This window comes from Cibotium barometz, chromosome 11 (assembly GCF_041138505.1).
Source record: "Cibotium barometz isolate CiBa-2024 chromosome 11, ASM4113850v1, whole genome shotgun sequence".
NCBI classification, from domain to species: domain Eukaryota; kingdom Viridiplantae; phylum Streptophyta; class Polypodiopsida; order Cyatheales; family Cibotiaceae; genus Cibotium; species Cibotium barometz.
This window is the reverse complement of record NC_141056.1, coordinates 38,456,925-38,475,125: the sequence shown is the minus strand read 5'-3', so window position 1 is coordinate 38,475,125 and position 18,201 is coordinate 38,456,925. Positions and strand designations below refer to the sequence as shown.

Sequence of the window (18,201 nt, the reverse complement as noted above, 5' to 3'; positions counted from 1 at the left end):
CTTATTTCAATAACTTTTTTCTAGTGTAATTGTGTTTGTTGATGCAAGGTAGGACATCTTAAAGATCATAAGCATGTCTCCACAAGAACACTAGTGGAGAAATACCAAAACAAATGTCTCAAACATGCCTAACAACAAGGGATATAACCAAAAATGATTGAAAGGAACTTTCAAGTCTCAAGAAAGTGTGATGTCTTGTCTAGCATGTATGTATGCCCAAACCTTGCCCACTGGCAAAAGCTTGGCAATGGAAAGAGAAATACCAAGGCTAACTAGGGTTAAGACCTTCAGGTTAGGTTAACCATAGTCTAGGGGTTAGGCATCTTAAGTGGGGGTGAATGGCTTTTATGAGACGTGTGCTATATTTGTCTCCTCATTTATAGGAGGCTTATACAAGTGACACTATAAGTCAATTAGAGAACTCCTTAGACCTAGATTCGAGGCCTTGAGACTACTCCGTGCTTACATCCGATGTTAGAGAACTCCTTAGACCTAGATTCGAGGCCTTGAGACTACTCCGTGCTTACATCCGATGGGTGTATATTGTTGGTATGGGACGCCAGGGACTTTGCACGTGGAGACATGTCTCCAATGCTACTATCCCCTTCTGCTCCGAGGCGAGCGTAAACGGCTCTATGGTTGGGCGGTGATCTAGATGCCAGCATTCGCGTATTTCCTTTTTATTTATGCCTTGAAGGCCTAGCCATACCTGTTGGAACTAAGTTGGGAACACTCCAAAAGCACAGGAGAAAATCCATTGCGTGGATCTTCTGGGTTCTAATCTGTGGGTTGCTTTTATCTTCCAAGACCCAGTGGTATGGGACACTTAGGGCGGAAGAGGGAGCAAAGTCAGAGGCGAACAGAGAAGACGCTATGGCTAGGTATGCTCGGATGGTTTTCAAAATCATTGCATATCTATGGAGAAAGCAAGAGCTTTCTATCATATTTGTGTGTTTGCTTATTCTCTAACAGATCTGGTATGCGTGTGTATGAGGGTAACACCTTGGGCCATGGACGTTTTCATGCGTAAGAGACACTTCTGAACAGCTTTATTGTGCCATACAAAGGGCTGGTCTTGTTCTGTAGAAAGCTGAATCCTATGCGCTTTTGGTTGTGCATGGGAGTTTAGTTCGAGGTTTTGTAGGGCACCTGTGCTGCACATAAGATTGCCTCAAGCCAAAATTTGTGTGGCAAACCTTGGCCTTTGACCATGCATCTAGCCGTTTCCATCAAAGATCTATTCTTGCATTCGGCCACACCATTTTGTTGACGTGTGTATGGCACCATACACAGATGCTTAATCCCCTTTTATGCAAAAAAAATCCTTGAATGCATTCAAAATGTATTCTCCTCCTCTATCTATGCGAAGAGTATGAATTTTGCACCCTGTCTAATTCTCAACAAAGCTACATAACGCTGAAAATGCATGAATACCTAAGACTTTTCCTTCATGGGAAGAAACACCTATGTGACTTGGTGTAGTCATCTGTGAATGTGACAAAATATAGATATCCCCCCATAGGACAGCAAACATCACTGTGAATGAGTTTAATTTGCTATTAGCTCTCACTAAACCATCTCTTGGGAATGGATTTCTATGCATTTTGCCAAGAATGCAACCCTCACAAACACGATCATCTGGGATCTCTATATGGGGCGTACAGTCCACCATATTATGCTTTTGCAAAAGCATCAAACTTCTGAAATTTACATGCCCAAACCTTGCATGCCATAATTCAGTTGCCTTCATTGCATTTGCATCTAATGCACCTCAACATATTTGATGTGTATGTTTGTCATAGGTATCCAACCTATACAATCCATTGCAAAGTGTACCTATGGATACAATCTAGAACTCTTTCTTAGGGTCCTTGATGAGACATTTCTCACCCACAAACTCCACATGCATACCTTGCTTGGCAATAGAAGACACAGACACTAAGTTCTTCTATATGCATGGCACAAACAACACATCATTCATGCAACTCTGCTTCCCATTGGCCAATACCAAAGGCACCTTGCCTATACCTTTAACAAGGTATGTTGAGTGCTCTGCACAAAAGAGACTCTGATGATCTGAAACAGCTAAAAACATCCCTCATAGATGTTATGTGAGGGGTAGCATCACTGTCTATGTACCAAATAGGAGAACTACTAAGAGATACATCAATGGATGCAGAACCATCATTATTGACCTCTTCCATGGCCAAAAACACCCAATCATCATCCACAAGGTTGGCTGAATTTTCTTGTGTACCCTCAGATGCATCAGCCACATTACTAGATTCCTTGCCAAATCCCTCTTCTTGTCTTTCTCTAGAGCAATCCTTTTACAACACTCATTGATATAGTGTCCAGGCTTATGACGAAAGTGGCATTTACCCTTCTTCTTAGAAGCCTCACCCTTCACTGAAGTATTACCCTTAGAAGAAGACTTCTTGAAGTCGGCCTTGGACTTCTCCTTTGTCTTTCACTGCAAAAGCCTATTCACCACCATGAGTACAATTGGCCCTCGTTTGCTCTTGTAAAAGCAAGCCCACAAGCTCATCAAAAGTGACTGGATCCCTACAACCTCTCATTGAGAGATTAAGAGATGTATGAAATCCGCGATAAGAAGGTGGCAAAGAATTCACAGTATTCGTAACAAGCAATCAATGTTCAGCAGTTGTTCCCTCAAATCCTTGACCTTGGTAAGATGCTCTATCACAGAATCTCCCTCATGCATCTCAAGAATATCAAGCTCCGTCTTGAGATATGCAACCCGTGCCTCATTCCTTGTTTGATACATGTTATCTAGTGTGTCCCATGCTTGTTTTGCAGATTTACATGACCATATATGTGGTATGATAGATTTCTTGACAAACAATGCTATCAAGGACATCACATGTGCATCACGAGAATCCCATCTCCTTTGTTCCCGCATATAGGAGGGACTACAACCTGTGCATCAACACCTGCAACCCTTTGTGCTGCATTTCTAGAAGGTGTAGTTGGCTGAATTGTTGGTGGGCGTGTGTCTTCACCAGACACGATACCTCACAGCCCTTCAGCTACCAACACATTCCAAATCATAAAACTCCATAATGAGTAGTTGGTTCCAATCAACTTGTCCTCCTACCCAAATACATCCTATGCCTGAGGCATCATTGCTCAACAATTTAAAAACCACACTGCACTACTACAAACACAAGTACTAGAGCACGTATCCCAACACTGTGTGCCTGCAAGTATGGAGACTTGTAACAAGAATGTAGAACTGCACTGTATCAAAATGGTATACTTGATGACTTGCTTTGATGGTATTTGACTTTTTGTTGCACAATAAATCCTGCTGATGTCGGAGCCACCTATACAAAACCATGTCCTACCCGTAGCTTCCCACCACTTGTTGTAGCAGTACTTACTTCCACGTTTGTCAACTCCTGCCTGTGCAGCGCCCTAAGCTGCAAGCTTAACCCATGCAACACTTAGATCCGCCACTGTTGCCGCCGCCAGATGTGCCACCCATTGCCATCAGTGCAATGCCCTGTTCAGCCTGCTATTATCGTCAATTGCGCCACCCATTGCCACCACCACAGTGCCCTGTTCAACAGACCTCCACCTGTGAACCGTAGGTTTGCATCCACATACTTCCCTCGAGCCAAGGGCTAAGGTTCCACTCCCACGAGTCCATGCCAGTCAGGCTTGGTGTCCCATACCACCAATGCCTGCCTATAGGGGCCCTTGGCAAGACTACCCATGATCCGCCATGTCCATGGTAGCACTAAGCCTCTTGGTCCATGTCCAAACCACAATGAATCAATAATAACCCAAGACTCACATATAGTGTTTATTGTTGTTATTTATGCGCTATAAATAACAGTCTAGTCATAAATAGCCAATAACCTTGGATTTATTAAATCTGAACCTTAGCCACTTGTACCCGCCTACTTTCCCTTGTTGGAAGGCCACAGCGAGAGAGCGAGAGAGCGAGAGAGAGAAAGAAAGAAAGATATATTAACGTCTACGAGAGGCCAAAGTCGGCCTATGAGACAAAAAATAATACAACTGTGTTCTTCCGGTCATCGGAAGAAAAGAAACAAAAGAAAAAGTGTGCATGTGTCTGGATACAACTGTGAATCATCATGGATCGGTGGAGCCCATATACAAACAATATAAGGGGGGTGGGGATGTGGATGGAGTGCTAAGGCAAGATGCATCTCTATATGCTGAAGGGGTAGTACAAGCATGCTATGCAGATCTATGTCTAACTCCATCCAGTGCCATAAGAGGGATATAAGATATCATACATCGCCGATGCTGAGGCTGTGAATGGCATGAACATGTACCCTGAGTCTGAATGAAAGCGAGCTAGCCTCTCCTGTGTCTCCATCTGGTGTCTCATTCGGATAGTTGCTATCTCTCGGTGACGGAGTCGGGGTGCTCTATGTCCAGTCTGTCTAGGAAGCCCAACCTGCATGTCGGACACCAAGACGATGTCATCAGCATAAAGCATAACATGGACAGTAATACCTGATAGCTCAACCCCAGAGCCTCCTCCCTGTGTGATGTAATCAACCACCTCATCAATATAGAGCCCAAAGAGCGTGGGGGAGAGCGGGCACCTCTGCTTCACACCAATGGTGCTAGCAACTATGTCGGACAAGCCTCCTGGGCATCGGACTCTCCCAAAGACCTGCTCATATAGCCTGTATATGCCCCACATCATGTCTGAAGGTATGCCTAGTGTTTGTAGTCGCCGAAAGAGGCGCTCTCTGGGCACAGTATCAAATGCCTTGCGGAAATCCACAAAGCAACAATAGAGCCGTTGCCTCCGTGCCTTGGCCTGATCAATCAGGCACCTCAATGTAAAAATGTGGTCGATGGTATATTAACGTCCTCAAAAGGCCAAAATGAGACCAAAAAGGTTACAACAATTGGTGGATCTGATACAATGTCTGTGTAAGAAAAGCTAAAACAACTAAACAACTAACTGAAACTGAAACAACAACTATGAGGAAAAGTAAGGTACTAGGAGCTCCTAATGGATAACATCTGGGAAGGAAAACACCAGCAACAAAGGTAAGCATCATATACCTCACTATCCAAAGATGTCTCTCATCGGTCCATGGCAGATATCCTCAATGTTCCCTCCATGGTGAGTACTTTGACTGGACGTCTCCCATGCCGTGCTAGTATGGTCCTGATCCTCTGTTGTAGTCTCCGTCGGTGTTGGGATGGGCCTCTCATCTTGGGGCACCTGGACCGCCCCAGCTCTATAGCCCGATCAATCAGTGTACCTCTAGTGCGGCTATACTCTGGGGCTAGCTGCAATGCCTGCTGGCCTGACTGCTCAATCTCTGGTCGAAAGAAGTCTGTAATCTGCCTGCCTCTGTAGGTGTCTCTCCCTCTCTGATTCCCTCCCCCTCAAGAGACCCTCTCTATGTCTACGTAGCTCCAGCAAGTATAATCCGAGGCATCTCTGATCCTAGTATCTCATGACCCTAGAAAGTGGTCCGAAGCCCTCTCTGAACAGGCAGTGAAAACGGCCTCGTATCTCATAATATACTGGACATGATATGTAATGTAACTCTGTCTCTGGCTCCATCTGGCATAGCTGACAAATCTTGGCCTCAGCTGGTACTCCTCTGAATCTGCCAGTCTCAATCTCTAGTTGGTGTGAGGATGTGCGCATCTGACAGTACCCCATGAGAAAGATGAGTATCCATGTAGCTGGGTCTAATCACAAACCCATCCTCCATGAGTTGGAGAAGATGATCTCTATAGAAAGCCATCTTCGTACCAAGCTCGTGTGTCGGTTGTATCCATGTCCTCCTAGTGTCCAGCTGAGTCAAGTCTTGCCTGATACGTCTGATAATCTCTGCCCGTGTGAGAGAGAGGGAGGGTGCATCCAGGGAGTACTGAAATGGAGGTAGCCTGTCCATACTAAAGCCATGCAATTGGAACCAAGTTGTCATATGTGCATACCAACATGATCCGTCTCCCTGTGATGCCAACTGTCGTGAAGACTCCAGGGCTAAGCGAGCATATCTGTCTCTGGGGAGAGCCCAAGTGCTATGTATAAAGGAGACTAATCGAGTGAGTGCCTCTACTACCAATGGGGGGGCAGCCATCTCTGCACGATAATATCATGTGGTGCGGAGGCCTTGGCCCTAATCATCCGGGAAATCATAGAAACCAAGGGCCTCTCCATACATCTCCATCCATCAGTGCTACCAGCTCGACTGTGGTGATCCACTGAGGGTCCCCATATCTCCACTCCATACAGCATGGCTGTAGTGACCAAAGTGTCAAAGAGCCAGAGCTTTGTTCGAGGTTCCTGAAACTGAACCTGCAAACACATCCTCATGAGCTCTGGTCAATCTGAACTCCGCTGCTCTCCTCAAGGAAAATAGTGGGCCACTAAAAACCACACCAAGGTAAGTATATGCATCTGGATACTCCACTGTCTCCTGACCATATGTAAAGGTGGATACTGACCTCCTAACCCACTGTGTTGTGGTGTTAAACACCATCACCTTGGTTTTACCAAGGTTAACAGACAATCCACTGTCCTGTGCAAACGTGTGCAATGCATCCTCCCGCTCTACATAGTCCGAAACCTCATCCACATACATCCCAAATAAGGTGGGAGAAAGGGGGCAGCCCTGTTTCACCCCAATAGTGGAGTGAACCATCTCAGATATACCCTCAGTAGTACGTACCTGCCCCACAACTGTCCTGTATAAAGCCATGATTCCCCAAATCAACTCTGTGGGCACTCCCATCTCCTGTAGTCTGCGCATCAGTCTGGCTCTCGGTACTGTGTCAAAAGCTTTGCGGAAATCCACAAAGCAGCAATAAATCCTCCTGCCATATAATCTGCCCTCCTAAATAATAGCTGTAAGTGTCAAGATATGGTCAAGAGTGGAGAAACCTCTCCTAAACCCTGCCTGCCCTGATGCACGTATGCCCTTTCTCTCTGCCCATCTACTCAACTCCTGCTCAAGAATAGATGCATATAATCTAGCCAATGTGTGACCAATCATGATGGTACAATAATTCCCAGGAAGCATGGGATCCCCTGACTTGAAGATAGGCACAATCGTGGACATATTCCAAGTCTCAGGAAAACCCTCACACATGGCTCGGTTAAACATCATAGCAATAAGCTCTGCAAGCATATCTCTGGCATGAATAAAGTGCTCTGCTACCAAACCATCATGATCATATGCTCTCCCAGTCCTCATCCTGTCAATAGCTTTCCTTACCATCTCAGCAGTAAAGAAAGCACATGTCTCTGGGCATGGCTCCGATGGGTCTGGCAGGGGCGGCTGTCCTGGTGCTGTGTACAGGGATGCTGCATACTCACCCCAAATCTCTGTGGAGGTAATGGCTGGTGATGGTGAATGCTCATGAATAGTCTCCATGCCTCGCCTGAGTCCTGACTCATAAATAACTCATACAAATCCCTCTCTAACTAAGCAAGATAAGCCCTCTTCTTCCGTCCCACTAGGTGCCGGAAGGTAATCCGTGACTGTCTGTGAGTGGTAACACCCATGAGCATCTCTCTGTAATATGATCCTCATCTCTCTGCACTCCTCATCATACCAGCTGTTCTGGGGCATGTTCCCAGATCGTCTCCGTGTAGGCTGACTATGGGGATATGCCTCTGATGCTGCAGCATGAAGCATCTCTATCAATATCTGAGTGAGCTCATCTAATGGCCGTCCCGGCTCCTCGGCACATAAGCGTCTATATATCTCATCCGTGTACACGGTGTCAGTCTCCCTCGTAAAGGTATAATGAGTGTGTGTGGAGACCTGTCCCAATGGAGCAGTGCTGAACTGAAATGTGAGAGTGAAGGACAAGATAGCATGATCCACTGCTATTCCAACCGGCCTAGTGCCTACCATAAAATCCTGAAAAGAGGGAATGAGACTGGGCTGAGCCATAACATAGTCCACTGTACTAGCACCATGCCGATGTGGAAAGCTAGTGAAACCGCCCGCTGTCGGGAATCTCTGTAGGCCATTCAGGATGGCCAATCCATGTGCAGTCCCCATGTCTATCAAATACCGCCCATACACTGTATGTTCCTCATCCTGTGAGAGTCTAGATAGGCCCATATCCCTAACATCAAGCTCCCTCAACATCTCCTCTGAGGTATCATAAAATACTGTCTGGTTATGGGCGGTCCTGGCATTGAAGTCCCCCAAGAGAATGATGTCACCATCCCTGGAGAACTCCCAAATGTCATCATCCAAAATAGAAAAGGGAGACTGCCCGCTAGGTGATACATACACTGATGTACTAGGAGCAAAATAGCATATAGCAATGTAGAGAGATCTGCCCGTCTCTGCCCTCAGACTAACCCACATGTACCTAGCCTACTCATCTCTGCAGACTATATGTATCAGTGGCTGTAGCTCCTCTCTAAACAATATTGCCACTCCTCCTGAGCCCCGTCCTCTATGCTCTGAACGAGTCTCCTGTCTACAAGCTGTCTACCATCGGTATCCACTAACATGTGGCATGGACTGTCCAGGAGCCTGATGCGTCTCACAGTAGAAGATGATGTCCCTCCCAGTGAAACTATCCTCAAAAGCCCCTACATCAAGGCGTAGAGATCCATTACAATTCCAAGTAGCAACTTTGAATGTAGTCCCATAGGTCTCAAGCCGTCATGAAGAGCGCCTCTCCATCACTCTTACCATCTCTATAGAAGGCCACTTTCCCTTTCTCTTGGGCTGCCCTTATCTCAGGCATAACTTCTTTCATGTGGGCAAGTTGCGAGAGTGTGAGGTCATCTCCAAGAAATATTCCCGTCTTCTTGAGTGTAGGACGTCTATTCAAGGAGTCCTTCGCTTCCATGGAGGGGAAACGAATGATAAGTGCTCTCTCCTTAGAAGATTCGCCACTACCTTCTCTCTTCTTTCCCACTCTCCATGCCTTTGTGTGCGTGGCAGAACTAACACTTGCAAGTGGCTGTCCAGCAAATCAGCCCGCCATCCTCTTGCTTCTCCTCTTCCCGAACAGTACTGTATGGTCCACCAATCAGCAACACAGCAGTCCCCCTCTTGCTCACACAAATCCCAAGAACTATCTAGAGCCTAGGCTCTGATACCATGTCGGAATACGCAGCGGAGATGATGACCAGATCTGGGAACACAAGAGCAAAACGCAGTGCAGAAAATCACAGCACAAGAGAGAGAGAGAGAGAGATAGAGGTGTGTAACTCTGCTCTATATACACAAGAAGATCCCGAGAATACTACAAAATGGAATGGGGGCCATGGGGCCATTTTATATGGCCCCAAATACCCAGTCAGCCTGTGCTAAAGGCAGTCGACTGGCCCTAAACCTCCACGACCAGCAAATACAGCCAGTCGGCCAGCTGTCAGCAGTCGGCCATCACAGATATGGAGTCGTGGACCAGTACCATCAGTCGGCTAGTACATGGGCACTCCTGCCAACCCTGGGAAGCCACCCAAGCCATAGAAAAAATAGGGAAAAATGGGAAAAAAATACGGAGAGTGGGGAAAAATGAGAAAACACCTCATAAGGGCGGGCACACCCACAACAAAGGCCCTGGTGTATAAAAATAGACAAGAGATGACCTCGAACAATATATTGGTTAGATTCCCAGCCATTTACTAAAATCTCTTTACCAGGAGATATGCAAACACGTGCAACCAAATATGCTGTTAAAAGCACTTGTAGGCAAAATCCCAACACACCTGAGTGCAATGCTAAAAAACCACAAGGTCCTGTGCAAATGTTTTGCCTCAAATACATAGCTACAAATAAAGGTGTAGTGTCCTGACAACACATGCAATGCAAATATTTGCACAATCACTGCATAAATTTGCAAACAAGGCTGGCAATGCGAAAAGCCCCACATTTCTGTGCACCAATGAGCTTTAATTGTGAGATCAAGCACTGATTTTAGGAAAGCCCCAAATTTTTCAGTGTCCTCTAACTGCAATTGTGCAATTAAGCACTAATTTCTGAAAATTCCCCAAATTTTCACGGAACCCTGCACCAAAATGTTGCCTTGTACTGCTACCTGCACCTGATTTTTGCAATGAAGCAAGTAATTCACAAAAGCCCCATGAAATGAACCCAAAAACAAGTACCTGAATGATCTTTGTCCAGATCAGCTTTTGCAAAGATGTTAAAAGAGGCTAGATGGATGTTGATGACAATGTGATGCAGTCGTCTGCTCTAGCGGGACAACGAATCGTTGAGCAGGGCAGTTGGCGGCGGCGTCGAACGGTGGGCGATGGCGTCCAGTCGAGCACACGAACGGGTGTCAAATGTGGCGGGACGAACAGGCGGTGTAGACGAACAGCCGGTAGACATCGCCAATATGTGTGACGATAGGCGGCAAAGAACAGCCGGCAGATGTGAACGGGCGGCTGGTGTGACGGGCATCGAACTGCAAAGTGGACGATGACGGAGACTTCCCCAAATGGCGTATCTGCCAGACAGGAGGGGCCAAGAAAAATGCAAAATTCCGTCCATTGGCACATGTAAGCCACAAGTGTGGCGGAGCTCCACGGAGCTACGCCTACTGTGGAGGGAGCGTCACCACTCGGTTGGGCAGCGGTGCTTTGGGCACTAGTGCTGCCCCTCGTGGAGACGAAAAGCTGGCGGAGCACAGCAAGGTGAGCGGCAGAAAAGGAGGCACCGAGTAAGACTCGAAGCCGGACGGAATGGCACGGCACGGGTGCCACAATCGACGAACGAACCAGGGAGCCCACAGTCACCGCACGGAACGCGCACGGTCGCCGAAAGGGGACTGCGGGAACATCAGGCTCTGATACCACTGTTAGGGCAGATTAGGGTTAGGGTTGCACACAGACACACACACACACAGAATTAGCAGCACAAGTACAAAGTGGATGGTGATTGATGCTCACACTGGATTGCATTGGAATGTGAAGCTAGGGAGTCAACTCCATAATATCAAAATACAATAAAAGTGGTGGTGTCCTTTCACACCAGATATCCAAGGGGAAAACCCCAAAGGGAGAAAAGTGCCCTTGGTTAGCCCATGTTCACATGTGGCACTACTCATAGCATATATGCCAATAGGTATGGTTGTCTGCCGGCCGCAGGAATGTACTGGAGCCTGATGGTACCAAGCTCAACCTGTTCCCTGGTAAAATGAAAATGGACACTAACATCCTTGGTACGGTTAGAAAAAATAGGACTGCCGGCGAGGGCAATCACACTCTGACTGTCGACGAAGATGGTAGAAGCAGTGTCCATGGGAACGCACATCTCCTCAAGAAGCTGATGGAGATACATAGCCTTAGTGGTGGCAACATAGAGGGCCCAGTACTCGGCCCCGCTGAAGAACCTGCAACGGTATCCTACTTCTTACTGAACCAAGAGACAGAGCCAGATCCAAGTGAGTACAAATAATCACCAGAACGTCGGGAATCGATATCACCGGCCCAGTCGGAGTCAGTGTAACCACGCGGGGTGATCCCACGACTGTAGTGAAGTCCAAACATATAGATACCCGCTAGATAGCGAACAACCCTTGCTGAACTCCAATATGGCTCCTTCGAAGCATTGAAATACTGACTTAAGATGGATGTGCAATAGGAAATGTCAGGTCTAGAGTTTGTGTCATATGAGTTTCCCAACCACTTGGCAGTAGGCTCGCTCTTCATGTGGCGATGAGTCCTCTTCCTTCGAAAGTTTGACGGTTGGTTCCAGTGGGATAGCCACAGGAATAGCACCATCAACAAAGTAGGAAGTAATGAGTTAAAGACAATACTTTTGTTGTGACACAAAAATACCTTCAGGATGTTGGACCACCTCCATGCCAACGAAATATGAGAGAAGACCGAGATCAATCATCTTAAATGTTCGTCTCAGCTGTGCCATGATATCAGCCACTTTGGCTTGATTTGAACCCAACTCTTGAAACAGCAAATGGGCGCCCCCTACCTGTTATCTTCCAACTGCCGAGTAGAGATGATTAGATCATCAACATACAGCACTAGATAGCAAACCATCCCCTGATCTGTGTGGATATAGATATTGGGATCATAGTGAGATGGCTGAAAACCTTGGCTGCGTAAAAATTTGTTGATGCAGTGATACCACGCTCGGGGGGCTTGCTTAAGCCCATAAAGAGCTTTATGCAAGCGGAAGACTTTATCCTCATACCCGGGGGGGGAACTCGGAGGTCGATTCAAGCTGCAGAGGTAGCGCCGGGCAACAGAAGTTGGTTAATGTTGATTATATGTTGTGGAAGGGCTGCTGGACGGCCCAGAGAAGGGTTGTCGGCCAGCAGCACAAGAACAAAATATCATATAAAATCCCCTTTTTGGGCTGGGTAAATGCCTTTTTGGCATATTTTCACACAGTAGCTACTACCATAAGTGTGCATTTGCCTACAAATAGTGTAAAAGTGAACCTGGACAAGGTAGCAAATCACTCTCCGTATGAGAGCAAGCCTAACGCTTTTCGGAAAGCTTCAAACTTCTCTCTAGGCAAAGCCTTTGTAAATAGATCTGCAACATTATCTTGTGTAGGGCAGTAAGATGAATTGATCTCCCCCGCATGTAATCTCTTTCTAACATAATGATAATGGATCTCAATGTGCTTGGTATGAGCATGAAATACGGGATTTCGTACCACGGCCATAGCACTCTCGCGATCAATGAGAATAGTAGTGCATGTCTGCTAACGCTCATGAAGATTAGCCAATAATCTCCTTAGCCATACACAATCTACCGCAGCACTGAAGACTGCCCTGTACTCAACCTCACAGGTAGATGTGGCAACAGTGGGTAGGGCAGTAAGATAAACTGATCTCCCCTGCATGTAATCTCTTTCTGACATAATGATAATGGATCTCAATGTGCTTGATATGAGCATGAAATACGGGATGTAAGCCCAGCGGGGCGTGCAATGACAAACTCAACCACATGTCCAAGAGAGAAAAATATAAAGAGAGAGGGGAGAGAGAAAAGGGAATGGGGATCTTGCACAGTACACCATATCGAGCGGGGAATAGGTCCCGCCCCCTTTCAGGAATTTATTCAGGAACAATCCACGACCACGCTCGCCAGGATCAATACAATCAATGAATACAAAACAAATAAATATGCTGATGTAGGATATCCAAGTCGATGTCGATGTCGACGCACAAGATCTCTGATGCCGAGCAGACCACGGGGATGACCCACAAGTATCTCTCACCGAGCTAGTACTAGATCCAATATCCAAATCCAGTGGATCCCAAGTCCAATGAATCCAAATCCAAGTCCAAAATCCAAGCTCCATGTCTAAGCTCTGTGTTCCATGTTCATGTCCAAGCTTTATGCCCAAGCTCTATGTCCAAGTTCTTCATGTCTATGCTCAAGTTCAAGCTTCCATGTCCAAGCTCTATGCCCATGTTCCATGTCCAAGCTCTAAATCCACTCGCTCATCCCATGAATAATGACCACAATTTCTGTAGCCTTGTCGATGATGAAAACCCTAGAGAAGCTCTTTCTGGCAAGAAAACTCATATAAAACCTGTTTTAATGGTTTTTGGGCGATAAAAACATCCAAAAAATAGTTTTTATGGTTTTTGGAGCAGTTTTAGGATTTCTGAAATTTCTGTCCGTGCAGCTCCGTACATGCATCCGTATTGCCCATGCATATGCCCATACAAGTCTAGGGCTAACCGTACATCTAAAAAGCAAGTTGGAGAAGGTGTTGATGGCGAAGAAGAAGCTCTCCATGATCATAATGATGCCCACACACACTCCACAATCTCCTTCAATCTTCAATGATGTTGTTCATGGTACTACAAGAGAAGGCCAATCCTTTTTATACTTGTAAAAGAGAGATCCTGCTTTTTGCCAAAAAGCCTTCATGCTTTTGCTTTGCCTTTTTATGTTTTGCTTTCGTCTTGGATGCTACTTACCTCCTGTGCTCGAGGGTGAGCTTGAATGGCTCTATGGCTGGGCGGTGAGCTAGATGCTAGTGTCTATGTTTGTTTCCTTTTTGTTTATGCTTAATCGTAGGTCTGTTAGCTTGGGGGCTTTATATTGGTATTAGAGCCAGACTTGCTAGAATTAAGCTCGGAATAGTCCGAAGGGAGAGGAGAAACTCCATCGCGTGGATCTTTTGGGTTCTAATATGTGGGCTGCTTTTTGTCTTCCAAAAGCCCAGTGGTATGGGACATGAGTAGAAGACCGAGGAGAGCCAAAGGTGAGTGGAGAAGATGCTATGGTTAGCTATGCTTAGATGGTTTTTGAAATATTTGCATAGAGCTTTTTGTTATGTTTGTGTGCGTTTGCTTGTTCTATGACAGTCCTTGTATGTGTGTGCTTGTGGGAGACACCTTAGGTCTTAGTCATTTTCATACACAGTAGGTTTCTTGCTGTGTTAAACAGAAGGCTGGTCAAGTTCTGCAGAGGGCTGAATCCTATGCGCCTTTTGGTAAGCATCGGAGTTTTTGCTTTTTGGGACTCTACTAGATGCTTTCTCTGTACATGGCTGCAAACATCAGTGCCTCAACCTGAAAGGAATGACTAGAGAAAGGGTAAACCCTAGCACAGGGGGGTGTCTGATGGAAGAAGGGCACGTGGAAGAGAGATGAGAGGTGGTGGACTGTAGCGTGCTGGGCATGCTCGTTGATTGCTGTCAGCACTGTCTATACACACAAGTGATGGGGAGATTTCTGTGTAACTTGCCGTCCAGTTGGCCGTACTATAACAAGCCCACCTGTGTGTAAAAGGCGGGTAGCAGGACTGATGGGTGGCTGAGAGCATGGGCACACTACAGGGACACACGGCCTTTCAAAAAGGAAAAGCATGTGCATGGGGTTATTTTACACATGCATTGGTATAAATGGCCTTTATGCTAAAAAAGGGGGAACAAAAAGGGAAAAAGCTGTCTGCCGAGCAATTTTGGGGATAAGCTTGCTTTTTTGGAGTACTTAACTAATAAAAGCCTGCATGCTTGATGCGTGGGTTGAAAGTCGACCTCTGTGAGTTGTGCTTTTGCAAAAAGCGGAAGCTTATGCAATCTACCCACTATTAGCGACCATCTTTAACCCTGACCTTGATTTCTTCCACGTTTCCTGATTTTCTACATCCTCTATTCCATGGCGGAACAGCAAGCAACTTCGGGGGTTCATGTGGATGCTTTTGGTGGCCAGCCCATGACCTTGTCATCTATATATGAGCTTGTGAGCAATACTACCATGCAGTCTGCAAAGGTACCACTTGGCACTCAAGTACACATGACTTGTACACCTCAGGTACCATCTTAGTATATGGGACAGCCCAATCATGGAGCTATATCGGGTAATAATCCTATCTATGCTTTTACTGCATATCCTCAGCCATATTAGCAATCTATGGGCTATGTGCAACCTTCTCTACCTTCTGGACAGCCTTTGCCTGCTCCTCAACCTCGTGCATCTCCTTTTGTGGATTCTCTATACTCCACCATTCTTGATTTATACAGTTGGCGGAGCTACGCTTCCAAGCTCCCCAAGTTACAGCTATCTCTGGAACTTACAATTGAAGGTGGATAGTATCATATACACCCAACATCTGGAGGAACAATGTTAAGGCTGTGAGGCACTCAAACTATGATCCAAATATTAGCCTAGGCACACAAGATATCCCATATGTCCTAGCGGCAGGCTGCAAGGCTAGGGTTTTCAGGCAGCTGCTGTACAATATGGCATGCAATGGTCTAGCCCGCCTTGGTAAGAGAGGGCATGGGCATTAACACATGTCAAGCTGGGACAAGAAGAGTGCCTTACTAGGTACATGTGTGTAAGGTCATTCTAAAAGTTTCAAAGCGCACAACTTGACTTTGACTGAAAAAGTGTATAATAGAAACAGCAATTTGCATGGCAAAAGGACAACAGTAGCTCAATCTATCACTGATGAGACTTACAGTCGGATTTCGGAACAGCCGTGATGAACCATAATGTCCTAGATTCTTGAGAAATTGTGAACAATAATAGTACTTCTGAAACAGGACAATCCTGCCCATGAACACAGGAGTTGGTCGTCTTCTTCTTCCTTTCTCTTTTCAATGGTATGCTCAGCTATCAAGTTTGGTACATTTATGGGAGCCGAAGGCCCTGGTGGTGAGTAATAACACAAGTAAAGAACCACCAAAAAGATCAAGATCTCACAAGACTTCACATGAAAAAAATTACTTCAATATTGGCAGTGAGGAAAGAAGTCATGCATGGAACACACACGAATGGACACTCCACACACATGGATCAAATACCACTATTTCCATGAAGACAGTGCTACCAATTAAACACCAACCAGAAGGAAAAGATTGAGACATTCTACATGAACTCACCAGAAGAAAGTAAATCAATATTGGCAGTGAGGAAAGCAATCATAGAGGCAACATGCACACAAGCGCGCACATACAAACACTTGCAAACGCACACATGCACAGACAGTTCAAAAAGCCACTATCTCCATGAAGACTGCTACCAAGAACTCCCCAATTTGTTGATGCAATCCAACAGTATGGTTCTCCAGCCAGCACCACAGACCACCCCCACCCCACCACCCCAAACACACACACGCGCGAGCGCACACACACACACAAACGGGTGAAGAAAAACTAAAGTGCACCTTTATTTAGTTGTGTAAGGTCATCCGTACATGCAGTGCAGCATGTAGCTGTCTGTACATATGGTGCATCTGGTTGTACGGTCCAGGTGTTTTCTTTGAATGAACACACTCATGTGCATTTTAAGCTAGGGCAGAACAATAATTTGAATATAATTGCATTTCATTAGATCGTTAATAGAACACTTTTTACTTACTTGAGTGCAAAACCGCAAGGAAGCAGGCCTCACGAGAAAGAAGCCGCGGGTTCTATCAAACAGTTTTCGAATCGAACTATTTATTTTAGCCTCACTTAAATATATATATTTGATCATTTTATTTATGGAAACTTAAGATTCCATAATCTAAGAGCTGGTCAGGCCTGAATTGAGTTCATGATATAATATCATAATGTACTAAGTTTTTATTTGGGATAATGATAACATGACTACATGATATGATGTTAAAAATTTTGACCACAGCATACTTGATTTGAGATTTTATATCAATCGTCTTGCCTCTCTTGATGGTTAGACGAAATCTAGGCATGAAGATGAAATCTAGGCATGATTCGATGTGTATGGACCACATGTGCATTGTAGGTCCTCGAGTAGTGGCTTACTTCACTCCCTCTAATTTAGCCTTGAACTTGTCTCGCTCTTAAAAGGCCAATGAATGAATTCCATATGAATAACTTGGCTATGCTTATATTGAGATTTATAATCAAGCGCTCTTGGGAAAAGGCATATAAGAAGTTATAGCTTCTGATAGACACACAATCATATGATTCTTCCATGGGAAAAAGTAAAGCACAAGTTCCATACAAACAAAAAAGGAGAGTAATATAAAAATTACAGCTAAAATTTGATCACAACAAATGTCTTTGCGTTTGTACTCATGTGTGTGAATGGCTAAATGGAAATTGGTATAGGAACTACGAAGACCAATGCTATTTATAGAGAGGATACAAGAGTGCATGTAGACTAGAGGTAGATGAGTCAATGATGAATGAGGGAGTATGCCAAGGGTCGATATGTAAGAGGATACAACATGCAGTGTATACAAGAGAACACATTCAAGAAGTAAGAGAATACAACATGCGATGTATACAACGTACGGTGTATACAAGAGAACACGTAGGATCTTTCATAGCACAAAACTTTAAAACTCAAATCCCCACACCCATGTGTTTCTCTGAAGGGAGACTTGATGGCTAATTTGGAACTACTAAGACGGAGGATGTATGCTAGTAGAAGCTAGGGAGTAAACTCCCAGTGATGAGACTGATGAACTGTGTGGAGAAGGGGCAAGCCATGTATCTATATATGTTTGTATACATGAGGCAACGTCCATGACATGACCACATAGGCCACGGTCATAGTTGGTGCCACCGCTCACGCCATGTAAACCTGACCCATAAAGATGTACTAGACACTACACAGTTTCCCCACTTCCCACGCCTATCCAAGCTCATCCTAGGCCCCGTAATATCAAGAGTAAAGTCTACCTACTCCATGTGTGGACAATTATAAGAAAATGGTCTAGTGTAGCATATAGCCTATTTAGCAATGTGCCAAATCTAATCCAAGCCATCTCTAAACCATCTTGCC

At 45.4% G+C, this 18,201-nt stretch overlaps 1 protein-coding gene across 4 annotated transcripts in view; it reads right to left on the bottom strand.

Annotated features, from left to right (window-relative positions):
* The window catches only part of LOC147634149 (chaperone protein dnaJ GFA2, mitochondrial-like), a 79,105-nt gene extending 62,156 nt beyond the window's left edge, over window positions 1–16,949 (bottom strand). For 3 of the 4 annotated variants that reach the window (XR_015266987.1, XR_015266988.1, XM_086805276.1), the window contains exons 1-2: window positions 16,810–16,949; window positions 15,909–16,098 (exon numbers count right to left, since the gene is read on the bottom strand). Coding sequence is in view for 2 of the 4 variants with exons in the window: in XM_086805276.1 (XP_086661402.1) it covers window positions 15,909–16,007 (99 nt within the window). In the remaining 2 variants the exon portion in view is untranslated. Of the gene's footprint in view, window positions 1–15,908; window positions 16,099–16,615; window positions 16,756–16,809 lie in introns of those variants that run through there. The other variant, XM_086805277.1, reaches the window with a different exon arrangement.
* Between the last annotated feature and the right edge of the window lie 1,252 nt (window positions 16,950–18,201).